Genomic DNA, 13432 nt, shown 5'->3' on the forward strand with positions numbered 1-13432 from the left:
ATATTTAATAAAATGTTAAACTTATAAACATATAAAAAATATACATAGTCTGAACAATTTCGTAAAAATTTTTGTATTTTATTATTTATCAATGTTCCATGTTGTCGTAAAATTTATTTTTTTCTTCTTTTTTTATTTCCTTCAAATTTTAAACATAGAAGTGGGTCTTCTGCTTTGGCCAAATATTTTGATTTTGATTTTGAAACATTGTAATTAGGTTTTCTTTTCTTTAAAGTAGTTGCTATGTTTAAACCTTTTAAAGAAGGAGGAATAATATATTCTGGAACATTGGCCAAATGTTGTTGCTGTTTTACAGTATGTAGCGCTCTATCATGCCTTAAACACTGAAGATCTCTAGGATTATCTTTGAAATAACTCTAAAAAAAAAAAAAAAATAATACACATTTTAACAAGAAACCTTATAAAAAAAAATTTTGTTTAAAAATAAAAAGTTTTAATGTTTGCTACAGTTAGGTGTTTGTTAATCAAATTATTATGACTGAGAAAAAAAAATATAAATGAAGCCTACTTTTAATTTGTTGTCATTTAATATTTCCTGTCTAATTTCTTTTAACCTAGCTTCGCGCACGGCTATTTTTGTGACAGCCCTCCATGCATCTCTAGAACGATATCTAAATCCTTCTACTTCTTCCATTTTAAATTCATATGCTCTAAAATAATTTTTTTGTACTTTAATTACTGAAAGTAATATTTAATAGATATATTTTAAAAAATTGATTTTATTATTGTTTACCTAATAACAGATTGATTGGAATCAATATCATATGACATTTTTAAATGATTTTCTACTTCCTCAAACAATTGCCTCTCTTTGCTAGCAACAAATGAAAGAGCTGTTCCTTCATTGTTCCCTCTAGCAGTTCTGCCTACTCTATGAATGTATGATACAACAGTTTTTGGGAAATCAAAGTTAATTACATTAGACACAAATTGGAAATCTATCCCACGAATAACTCCAAACTCTTTATCTTTCTTTCTTTTCCTAAAATAATAAAATAATTTCATGACATTATTATTATTATTTTTTTTTTTTTTAAACAATTTTAAAAAACATATTTTCTCCATCATAATTGAAAAAATTAATTTAAATTATATGTAAAAAAACATAAACACCCTACCTATTATTTAAATTTGCCCCAGGATCATCAGCAATATTTTCATCGGATGCAATTATTAAGTCATACACTCCCAAGTTATACTGTGTTACTGCATGACACCTCATGGAAGCAGGTAATTCAGAATTTAAAATACAACTGGGAATATTAAATTGTTCTAAATAGAGTTTTAGTCTGAAATTATAAATGCTAGAGTTTTATAAATGTAATTTACTAAAAGAATTTCTCAATTACTTTTAAGTAAATATTTTTTTTATGTAAAAATTTCAAATAAATATTAAAAACAAAACAAAAACCCAATAAAAAAAAAACAACAAAAAAATCAATAAAACTTGCCTATAACATTTATCTACATGATTGACAAATATTATTGTTTTACCCCTAATCAAACTTAATTTTAACAATACATATAATATAACAGCTTTTTCTTCTTCTTCAGCACTTATATGATAGTGAGCTAATTGTGTTGTTGGTGCCAATTCAGGTTCCTTTAATTTTAATATTACAGGATTTTGTAATGTTAATTCTTTTAAATTTAAAACATCTTTTGTTAAAGTGGCACTTGCTAATACAGCTTGATAAACATCTGGTAAATAACTAAAATAAAATTTGAAAATTTCAAGTCAATAATGATAAGTAATGAAATAAAAACTTTCTTTACAAAATAAATCCTTACCTTAGTATTTGTTTCAAATCATTTTCAAAACCGAATGAAAAAACTAAATCTGCCTCATCAACAATCAGCATTTCTAAAGAATCTTTAAGCGTCATATTTTGAGCTTTCAAATGAGCCAAGGCACGACTTGGAGTAGCTATAACTACATCAGGTCCTTCAACTAATAAAGGTTTTTGTGCTGATAATTCTAAATGTTGTGATATATCTAAGCAAGAAACTTCTCTTGAACATTTAACTGTTAACTCGATAAAATTCTGGTATATTTGACTGCACAATTCTTTAGAAGGAGCTAAAATTAATGCTCGAATCACTTGATTTAACGATAACTGAAATTATTAAAAATTATTGTAATTAAGGTAACACCAAACCTAAAAAATATTTAAAATAAATAATTATTATCTTACAGGTTTAGCGCTCAAAATTTTTTGAATAACAGGAATAGCAAACGCTGCTGTTTTACCACTTCCAGTTCTTGCTCTTAAAAGAATGTTTTTTCCTTCTAATATAAGAGGGATAGCTTTTTCTTGAATTAAAGTAGGCTCAATCCAGCCAAGCCTAGCAATCGCCTAAAAAAACAAATTATTAAAAAACATAATTTTTTACATTTAAATTACCGTTAAAATTTAAAATATTAATTTTTGGTCCACATGGCAAAAGACACAAATTATCCACATATAAGTATTAAACAAATATGATTTTTAAAAATATTACAAAAAAATATACCTTTAAAATACGATCGTCTATTTCCATTTCGTGGAAACCTTTAACTTTATTATTTTCCATTTTAAATAAAATTAAATATCAAATTTAAAAACTTTAACTCTTATAATGTGTTTAGGTAACCATTACTACATGGCAATATGACAGAAAAAAAAAAATTTCCCTGCATAATTTTTTTATTTGGCAGCCATGTTGGTAGAAACTTCGATTCTACCAACATGGCTGCCGCCGTCGATAACCACCGTATTATTGGACCTTTATTGTTTTATTTTCAATCAATAATTATATTAGATTTATTAATTTCATTTTTTTAGTTATCAATCGAATACCTAGAAAAAACCTTAATAATAATTTACCAAATCACGTAACATAAAATACGATAATTAAAAATAAATAATTGTTTTTCTTTTGAAATTTATTACACCTTAAAAACAATAAACAACAATTGTTTTTATCAAAAATTTTATCGTAAAAATCATACATGCAAACAAAAAAAAATATATATTGCTTAATTACACAAAAAGATTAAAAATTTATTAAACATCAAATTAAAAAACACTTAAAATTCAGTTTAAAAATTATTAAAATCGATTAAATAAATTTATTAAAGTGAGAGGATTATTATTTAGTTTAATTATTCAATTAAATAGGTTACATTTTATTGTCAATTAATTATGTTTAATTACTAAAATTTTATAAATCAATTAATCGTTAATCGAATAAGGGAAGTGATGATTTTACACCCAAAAGTTTAATTACAATTAAAAACAGTAATTCTATTAATATTTTATATTGTAATTATTTATTTTATGCCATTAAATTTTTTATCGAATTGGCAAATAATCGAGTAATACACAAAAATATTTTTAATTATCATTATTTATGGTGATAATCATGTCAAAATGGCAAGAGAAAGTTAATGACAATAATTATAAAAAATACATAACATAAAATAACTTTTTAAAATCTCTAAAATAAAAAAAAGAAAACAAAATATATACATAATTACATTTTATGTTTTTTTGTTGTTGTTGTTGTAAAAAACTTGAAATAAGTGTAAACACAAATTTATACTTTTAAAAAAAAAAAAAAAAGTTTTTTTTAAACAAATATTTTAAATAATTTACAAAAAGAAATTTTTAAGTTAATAAACAGAAAAAAACAAAATTATTTTTTAAAAAAATCAAAAAAGTTTTTGAAAAAAAGAAATTTCAACACTCGAATAACAAAAAAAAAAATTTTTTTTGTTTTTTTTTTTTTTAGTAATTTTTAATTATTTTAATTTCAATTAAATAAATAAAATAAAGTTTAAAATAAATTATATTTGATGAAATAAAAAAAAAATTTGCATTAGAAAAAAATAAATAAATAAATAAATAAACTTTTTATTTTTTATTTTTTATTATTAATTAATGCAGTCAGTTTTTTTTGTTTTTTTTTTTTAAATAATAATAATTAAATTAATGTTAATTTAAAATAAAACTTTTTTGACCTTATTTATTTATTTATTTACTCTTCTTTTTGTTGTTATTGTTATTTTATAAATCAAATTATTTTACACCTTTTTTTTTATTTAACTTAAATTTTTCTTTTTTGATTTTTTTATAAAAAAATTTCAAAATCTTATCCACAGGCAAAATTAAACAAAACAAATAAAAATTTATATCATCATATCATTTAAATAATATTATTATTATTATATTTTCATCAAATAAAAATATAATAATAATAATAAAATTAATACTTTTCCCATAATATATAAAAACAATTCGATAATATTAATATTTGATCTTTTGACATTTAAATATTTAAAAATAATTTTTTATTTATTTTAACCACGCAATATAAATTTTTTTTTTCCTCTTAACAAACAATATTATAAACAATTTCATTTTTTTTTTTTATAAACAATTTCATTTTTTTTTTTATAAACAATATTAAATATTAAACTAATAATAAAATAAATAAAACAAAGACACGATTTTAAAATCATCACGATAACAACAAAAAATAAATAAATTTAATTTTTAACAAATTTATCTATTTTACCACTTAAACATTATTTAAAAAAAAAAAATAAAGTTTTAAACAAAAAAAAAAAAATCAATCGATAATCCCTTCCCCTCATCGTTTCCTCCCCTCCCCTCCATCCCCCCCCCAAAAAAAAAAACAAACTTGAAAATAGATAAACAAATAAAGAAAAGGAAAAAGAAAAAAATTTTTTTTTCCTACACGTTTACAAACAATACAAAAAAAATAATTGAGGAAAATTATTTAATAATGACAATTATGTCCAAATAAGGAAAAAAATTATTTAAAATAATAATAATAATAATAATAATAGTAATAACCGGATAAGCAACGATTTACACATCTCGAGGTTATTTTATAAATTTTATTGCTAAATAACTTGTCGGATTAGTTTGAATAAAGTTAGCAAACTTGTAACAAGGTTTTATTTATTTATTTATTTATTTATTAAAATAAAAAAATGAAATTTATTATTGCATTTACTTTTGTTGGTATGTAAATTAATATTTATTTATATAATTTATTTATTTTTTAATTATTTAAATATTAATAATAATAATGATTTAAAAATGCATATTGCCTCATGTAAAAAAAAAAAAAAAAATTTCTTTTTTTTACATTGAATATGATTTTTTTTTTTTTTATTTAATTTAAATTTTCCACAGTCATGGTTGCCATTGCTTCAGTTCATGGTTTACCAGGAGGTGGAAAAAATAAATTAAAAGGACAACAGCAACAGCAATGTCCAAATATTTGTCCAGCTAATTACGATCCTGTTTGTGCTGCCGATTTAAACGATTCAAAATCTTCTCCGAGACTTTTTGGAAATAAATGCGTTTTAAACACTCACAATTGCGAACACAATTCACGTAAATATTAAATATTATTTTCTATATATATAAATAAACAAAAACAATAATAATAATAATAATAATGATGATGATGATGATGATGATGATTTACGTTAAATTTAATATTAAATTTATTCTTTTTTTAGATCTCGTACCTGTAGATATGAATAAATGTTCAAAAACTGGAGGAATTAGATTATCGTAAATTTCCTTCTTTTTTCTTTTAATTTAATTTAAATTGATTTTGTTAATCCAATTACAATTTAAATAAATAAATTGCATTGACGAGAAAAAACAAAAGAAATTTTCTTTTTTTTAAATATTTTCCCATCACAATAATAATAATAATAATATTGCGTGGATTTATTTCATTTTAAATCGTGTAGTAAAAAAAAATTTATTAATTAAATACAATAAAATAATTAATTTAAATTTAATTTTTTTTTTTTTTAAATGATTCTTTTATAATTAATAATAATAATAATAAATTATAAAAATTCATTTTTTACGTAAATAATAATAATAATAAAAACCGTTACACTCACTTGTTATTAATTCAAATATGCATATGCATATATTTGAAAATTTCGGAAAATTTAATTTAATTTAATTTAATTTAATATATATATATTAAAAATCAATTTTTTTTTTTTTTTAATTAAAATCAAAATGATTAATGATTAATGATGATGATGATGATGATGATGATGATGATATCGAAATTACGTTTTGAAATTTAAACAACAATTTAAAAGATTCGTTTTGTCACGTCGTGAATAATAAAAAATCCAACGACAGGAAAATTTTGACAACACAACAGCATGCTGTCGTCTTCGTCGTCGTCTTAACGCAAAATAAATAATTTTATTATAACGCATTTAACGATATAAATCATCAAATTAATGATTGATAAATCTTGTTAAAAATACACAAAAACAAAAATTTCCGCCATTTTGTTTTTTGTTTTTTTTTTGAAACATTTACCACAGCCAAAAGAAAGAAGCGTCGTCGTCGTCATCACACAAGTCGAACCAACGTTTTTATATGTTAAAAATAATAATAATAATAATAATAATAACATACGATGATTATGACCTTTGATAATACGATGATGATAATTTTAATATTAAATAGTTAATTAAACAGTCTTTGGTATTAGAAACAATAATAATAATAATAATAAAACACATCATGTCGTAATACGGTAAATCCCTCCCCCTTCCCCCCTCGTTTTTTTTTTTTAAATATTCAAGGAGAAATTTTTGTTCTTTGTTTTTTTAAAAATTCTCTCGCTAATTTATCACCTATGCGATGTTCTAAAGCTTTAAAAGCTTCAGAATTGAAATTCGTCGGACGACTCAGTTTTAAATGTATTTGAGAAAGTGAATGAATGCTCACGGAGGAATCCGTTGTCGGAATGTTTTTCAAATCCATGTAAGCCTCCCCTAAAAATTCGTTACCGAGAAAATCTTGATCTTTTATTATAAAATGTATTAGCGAATTTTCTATATTTTTTTGATCCGACGTCAATTGCCTTGAACGAAAAAAAAAAAAAGAATTCATCATCATCTCCATCATTATTATTATTCTTTTCAAAACAACAAACAACAACAACAAACACTCACATTGAAAAAACTTCATCAAACAATGGAAATGTTGTTTTCTTATGTGTTTTAGTTCGAGGTTTCGTTACGGATGAAAATTTTTCTTCCGGTATTAAATTAATTTTAACGTAAGGATCGCAAGAACCTGAAAAGAATATGAATAAGAATAATTTAAACCTGAAAAACGATAATAATAATAATAATTATTAAAAGATAAATTAATGTATACTGACCGTTTGAATCTTTCGGATGAAGATTTCTCGCATTCATAATTTCAATTTTTAATAAATTATCAACGAATTGACCTCTTACGGTGACGTAACCTAAATTTGCATTTTCCATTTCTTCCTGTTCCTTAAACCTTTCCAAATGAAATTGATGTATCAATTCCCACGTTTCCAATCCGTGTAGTCTCAAATTGTGTTCTATGGACGCGAGTTTCGTATTCGATTTCGAATCTTCCGTTTTTTTAAAAAAATTTTTCAATATTTGAAGTGTTAAATAAAGATTTGAAAAAAAACTCGGGGGTCTTCTTTTCTAAAATAATAAAAATTTTTCATTTAGTATTGTCGAACAAACGAACAGAAAAGCGAGACGGGGAGGTAGGGGGAAGGAAAAGAACCTTAGTCCAGGTATAATAAAATTTTTTTTTTTTATTTTATACAAAATCCTTACTTCTAAACTATTTTTCACGAGTTGATTTAATAGTAATGCAACAGTGTTCCAAATAACGTTTAAAATCCCTTGAAAATTATCTTCGTTCAATTGATTATTCAACATGATTAAATTTTCGTCCAAATATTGCATCAACCTTTCGACGCTATTCGATTCCCTGTGTAATAATTCGGCACCTTCCATTAAAAATCTATTTATAGATGGCGACATCTGTGCAAACACAAAAAATTAAGTATAATTACGATCCGGATTCTTTTTTTGTTTTTCAGAAAAAAAAAAAACAAAATGGCGTATTAATAAAAAATGATTATTTACTTTCGATACGACCGTGTCTTGCAATTCTAATATTTTATTTCCGACCGTTTCCATTGCATTTTCGACAATTATCGTGAGCGTTTGCTTACAGTGATCGGCAGCCGAAGGACTTTGAAAATCCGCCAAAGCGGATATGATGTCATCCAAACCTAAATCCTTTGAAAATGTCGGTATAGACGTTCTCACGTAATCGATATTATTTATTGCCAAACACCATTCGTGAGTCACTTGAAATTTATCTTCGTAAATGGAACTCGTGTGTCCGATCCCTTCGACTTTACGCGTCATTCTATCCGCGTAAAATATGCAACATCGGCAAATATCCTACCCGTGTACATTTTAACCATTTTTTAATATTTAATACAAAAATTCATTTTGACTCCCCACCCCCCCCCCAAAAAAAAAAACAAAAAAAAGAAAAAAAAAACTTACATCTATGATTTTAGCTATAAAAGTATAAGATCCTTCCACATCCGGCCAAGCCAATTGTTTCCAAAATATTTTTATCTTAAAAATGAGATAGAAAAATTTAATTTTAAAATTTTTGCCGCGTTCAAAAATCAATTTTAAACATTTGATAAATTATTATTATTATTATTATTATTATTATTATTATTATTGATATTGTTAAAATTACCTGATAAAATATGGCAAGAGTGTCGACGGCAGAAGAACTGTATTTAACGCTTGAATCAACAGGTTTTAAATTATCCAATTCGGCTGCTTTTTCGATTCTTTGCATTGCCTTATATAAAGCTATGTCCAACCATTGAGCGACTCCTCTATGAAACCATAAATGAAATTCGTTGATTTTAAATGAACTACCCGTCGGACACAAACCGGTACCCAAACTAAAATTTGGAAAAAAAAAATTGAAGGAATCGAGAAACAGAGAGAGAGAGAGAGAGAGAAAATGCTAACGCACATGGCAAATCTTTGCAATCCCAAATACAATTCGAAAAGGGTCGTTCCCATTTTTAACATTGGATTATCATCACCTTCTTCGAAACGATTTTCCAACCTGTTATGAATTTCTTTAAATTTAATCGGTTTAAGAAGTTTGCATGCTTCCACGACCACGTCTTCTGCCATTTCTGAAATCTAACTCCCCCCCCCCCAAACAAATTATAATAATTAAAAAAGGTCAAAGGTTGTTATTAAAAAAAAAAGAAAATTTTTACTACCTTTTCTTCGTAGAATTCGTATAAAATTCTGGCATAAGAAAACTGCATGTTTCTAAAACACAAAAAAAATATTAAAAAAAGTTTTTTTTTTTTTTTTTTGTTTGTTGTTTGTTGTTTGTTTGCTCCTCACTCACTCTTTAAAAACTTTTTCATAACTTTCTAAAGCTCTTTGAATGTCTGTTCTTACAAATTGTACGACTCTAATAATAAGTTGTAACTGATCTTCTAAAGACTTTTCTTCAGAATTTGAACTAATTAAATGATTGTACCTGCAAGTTTTATCATTATTATTATTATTTAAAATCATTTCGTACAAACATTTTTATCCGTTACAAAAATCCAACCAACCAATCGGATGCTCCTTGAATTATGGCTTCTTTGACAACTTGTTTTATTTCGTATTTACCATCTTCGTTTTCTTCTGGTTCTCTCAACCAACCGTACGTGGAACGAGAAAAAAGTGTCACGTCTTCTGGCACGTTTAAATCACTCAATATTGATAAAATACTAAAAAAATGAAATCCACGTTTAAAATTAAAAGAATTTTCTAAAACTTTTCATCATTACCAAAACAACAACAACAATAATAATAATAATAATAATAATTTAAAATAATGACCTTATGGCCGTATTCGCCTGGTTAGTTATTGTTTTATTATTAACAGGATATTTACGAATTTTCCTTATGTAATTAATACAAGATGGAAGAAATTTTTTCGTCGCTTCCCAAAAAAGCTTAAGCTGTAAGACAAAAAAAAAAGTAAATAAATAATAATAATGGGAAAATTTTTTCCAATCAATCACACAGTCGTCGTTTCAAACCTCGTCGTCTTGCAAATTTCCCGCGTGTATCGTCGTCGTCAATTTTAATAATATATTTTTAAATAATATAAAATTAAGAGGATGATCCGAATGAACGGATATAAATTCGATCCATTGTGCTAAAAGTACAGACGACGTAGTGAGTCCACTTTGAGCTATGTGCTGAGTCAATATGTCTTTGGCCAGTGATGAAAAATTTCCATTCCATTCGTAAGGATCAACCTTTCGAGAAAAAAAAAAAAAAACGGTTATTGATAATGATAATTGACGATGACGATGACGATGATCGTACCTTTGTGTTATTCAATTCGTGTAATAATAATAATTTCAAAAGATGCCTGTATTCCTGTAACGAAACCTGTGAATTTTTTTCCGAACTGAATGATAATTTCAATTTGACGTCACCTCTTTTTTTAGTTTTTGATTTTTTTTTTAAATGCAACCAAAACGTTTGACCGGAAGCGGGAATCACCTTTAATCAAGCACAAAAAAAAATATGAATGGGGAGGTTGGGGGCTGGGAGCTAGGGGCTGGAGGCTGGGGACTGGGGGGGTGAAAACATACCTTCAAAGGAATATTAGTCGTTCCGACCAATTCGTTATCGTGTTTTCCCGTCGAAGCCGTTACGGCAATTTCTTTTATTAATTTACTAAATCCTTTGACTCCTTTGACGTCTCCTATTTTCGTCATTTTTTCTCTTATCGTTTCCGCCGGATCGAAATCCCAAACTTCCACGTGTAAAACATCATCTGCCGGACTATGAACAGGTCTTTAAAAAAAAAAAAAAAAAAATTACAATTATAATTATAGTTCATTTTCCTCCTTTGAAATATTAACAAAAAAAAAAAAAGAGAGAGATAGATAGAGAAAAACTTACAGAGAAAAATGTTCTTCCCAAACTGGACAAAGAGTTTCTGTTTTAACCGAAGTATTATATCTATGAGTTGGAGTTGAATTTAAATAAAGAGTACAAAAAGGATCGCTCAACCCTAAATTAAAAAAAAAAAAAAATGGAGGAAAAAAAAAAAAAAAAAAATTAGAAAAGAAAAACGAGACTCGGGGGCATAATTAATAAGGAAAGAAATTTTTTTTTTTTTTTTTTTTTTTTTTTTATTTCTAGGGGGTTGATAATGACGTAAGCAATGTATTCTCCATTTCTTTCTTTATTATTATTATTTTTAATAATTATTTCCTTTTAAACTTTATTATTATTGTATAATTTTTGTTTGTTTGTTTTTTCGTAAATAAAAAAAAAAAAATTATAATTTTTTTTTTTTTAAAAAACCCCGACCGAGTATTTTAAATAATAAATTTTTTTTTTTTTTTTAACGGTTTTTTGATTTCCATAACTTTATAATTTTTTAAAAAAATCAACAACGTTCCGAATTCCATTTTTTTTAAAAAAATAAATATTTTTCATACGAATATTTTTTTTTTCAAATTGTAAAAACAACAAAAAAAATTATTATTATTATTATTTTATTTTTTCATTTAAAATTTAATTTTAGGTTTTTTTTTTTTGTTTTAAATTTAATAAAAAAAAAAATATAATGAAAATCAAAATTAATTAAAATTTACTGCTAAATTATAAGTGAATGAATACATCAATTAAATTCCAACACACATTCGGGTAGGTATGTTTTATCTAATAATAATAATAATAATCATACACCCACGCAATCAATTTGTACGTGCACTATACATTTTATTAAATTATGTTACAGGAGGGGGTGGTAGTAGTAGAAGAAAGTAATAATAATAATAAAATTTTTTAAAAATCGTAAAACAAAACGTCTTTCCACGGACTATCATCATACAAATACGAAAAAGAGAAGAGAAGAGGGGAGGGGAGGGGAGGGAAAAAAAGAAAAAAAAAAAAACTTGGTATAAGAGATACGAATTCGGAAATCATGTTAACGTCAAACAAATTTAATTTCGCATCCGATAAAAATGACGACGCGGATAAAAATGTCGCTTTGGTTAATTGTAGTTCGTGTAATAGAACTTTTTTCCCCTGTAGACTCGTCGTACACGAAAAAATATGTAGAAATAGGAGGAAACCTCAGGTATTTGATACTCACGCCATGAGATTAAAAGGTACCGTCATGGAAAAATTCAAATCTCAAACCCCGTCCGAAGTGGGAACATTTAACTGATTGTTTTTTAAATAAACCATTATTATTATTATTATTATTATTATTATTATTATTATTATTATTATTATTATTACTATCTTTTTCTTTTGAGCAATTTTTTTTTACCTAGCATCGAATGTTTAACGTTTATTCGAACTTAACTTAAAAAAACTACCTGCGACCTTATGACTGCCCCCCCCCCCCAAGTTGTTTAAATCAACTCTCGAAAGTAGGTTAACAGGTAAGTTTTCTACGAAACTCACCCACATGGTGCAAGCATAACCCAGCAGAAAAACAAACAATGTCCTAAATTGTGTCCTAATGAATTTTCAATCCCGATATTCCCGGAAAACTCCTGTGCAAAAATTAAAGGGGAGAAAGAGAGAGAGAGAGAGGGAAAGAGAAAAGGAATCTCTCAATAACCGTCATTCACTCCATTATTAAAGATTTTTATTGTTAATTTCTCTATGGATTCATACATGCGTGTGTGCGTGCGTGCGTGCGTGCGTGCGTGTGATTGCTTAATTTTAATTGTTTTTGCTTACCATTGCAATCTTTCGGTTTCAAATCTTTTGCTTCGATGACTTCGACGTTCAAAAGAATATTTGGCGGTTCTTTTTCCTTTGCCGTTTGCAACAGAAAACTATGTTTGTCATCTTCCAAATGAAAAGCTTGCTGTAGGTAATTAATTATTTCCGTTTGTTCCTCCGTGGATTCCACGTCGCACCCGACATTGTTTAATATTTCGAATAATATTTCCGAATATAATTCTTCTATCTGCAAACAAACAAAAAAAAAAAAAAAAACCGGATATAGTTTTGAACAACGACATTTTCCTTCCTGGAAAAAATCCTCATTGCAACAGGAACTTTTTTCGCGATCGAAACAAACAACCAAACAAACAGACGTTATACGTCGATGATGAAGAAAATTCAAAAACCGCGACAAATTAATAAATAATAATAATAATAATTAATAATTAATAATTAAAAACTTACAGTCATTGTTTGTATTAATAAATTTGTCTGCCTTTGAATTTCCTCTTTTTTAACACCACGAAAATAATTATTCATAGGTTTATTTATTGACATCATTTTATTTATTTATTTATTTTTTCCTCACCTATCAAATTTATTTAATTTACATTTATTTATTTATTTATTAGAAGAAAAAAAAAATTTTTTAAAAGGTTTTTCGTCGAAAAAAAAAAAATAAAAATAAAAATAAAAATAAAAAAAACTTTTATTCACAAACGACACGATATCACGGTATATATGTACAAT

General features: G+C 25.5%; 3 protein-coding genes across 3 annotated transcripts; 1 reads left to right on the forward strand and 2 right to left on the reverse strand.

Annotated features, from left to right (window-relative positions):
• Positions 1–113: 113 nt before the first annotated feature.
• Phum_PHUM227560 (DEAD box ATP-dependent RNA helicase, putative) lies at positions 114–2595 on the reverse strand (the record flags this gene model as incomplete). Its single annotated transcript, XM_002425871.1, has 8 exons — positions 114–377; positions 530–671; positions 755–1003; positions 1140–1310; positions 1473–1733; positions 1813–2138; positions 2217–2378; positions 2536–2595. The coding sequence occupies 8 exons, from the start codon at positions 2593–2595 to the stop codon at positions 114–116; spliced, it is 1635 nt and encodes a 544-aa protein (XP_002425916.1).
• Positions 2596–5230: 2635 nt separating this feature from the next.
• Positions 5231–5443, forward strand: Phum_PHUM227570 (uncharacterized protein; the record flags this gene model as incomplete). Its single annotated transcript, XM_002425872.1, has 1 exon — positions 5231–5443. One exon carries the CDS (start codon positions 5231–5233, stop codon positions 5441–5443), a length of 213 nt encoding a protein of 70 aa, XP_002425917.1.
• A 1219-nt stretch (positions 5444–6662) lies between these two features.
• Positions 6663–13243, reverse strand: Phum_PHUM227580 (uncharacterized protein; the record flags this gene model as incomplete). Its single annotated transcript, XM_002425873.1, has 18 exons — positions 6663–6948; positions 7040–7163; positions 7252–7555; positions 7694–7903; positions 8009–8332; positions 8441–8515; positions 8646–8859; positions 8934–9109; positions 9193–9244; positions 9327–9461; positions 9541–9699; positions 9812–9933; positions 10015–10236; positions 10307–10486; positions 10579–10783; positions 10892–11003; positions 12695–12926; positions 13148–13243. 18 exons carry the CDS (start codon positions 13241–13243, stop codon positions 6663–6665), a joined length of 3228 nt encoding a protein of 1075 aa, XP_002425918.1.
• Between the last annotated feature and the right edge of the window lie 189 nt (positions 13244–13432).

Source organism: Pediculus humanus, genomic scaffold (genome assembly GCF_000006295.1).
Source record: "Pediculus humanus corporis 1103172107590 genomic scaffold, whole genome shotgun sequence".
NCBI classification, from domain to species: Eukaryota; Metazoa; Arthropoda; class Insecta; order Psocodea; family Pediculidae; genus Pediculus; species Pediculus humanus.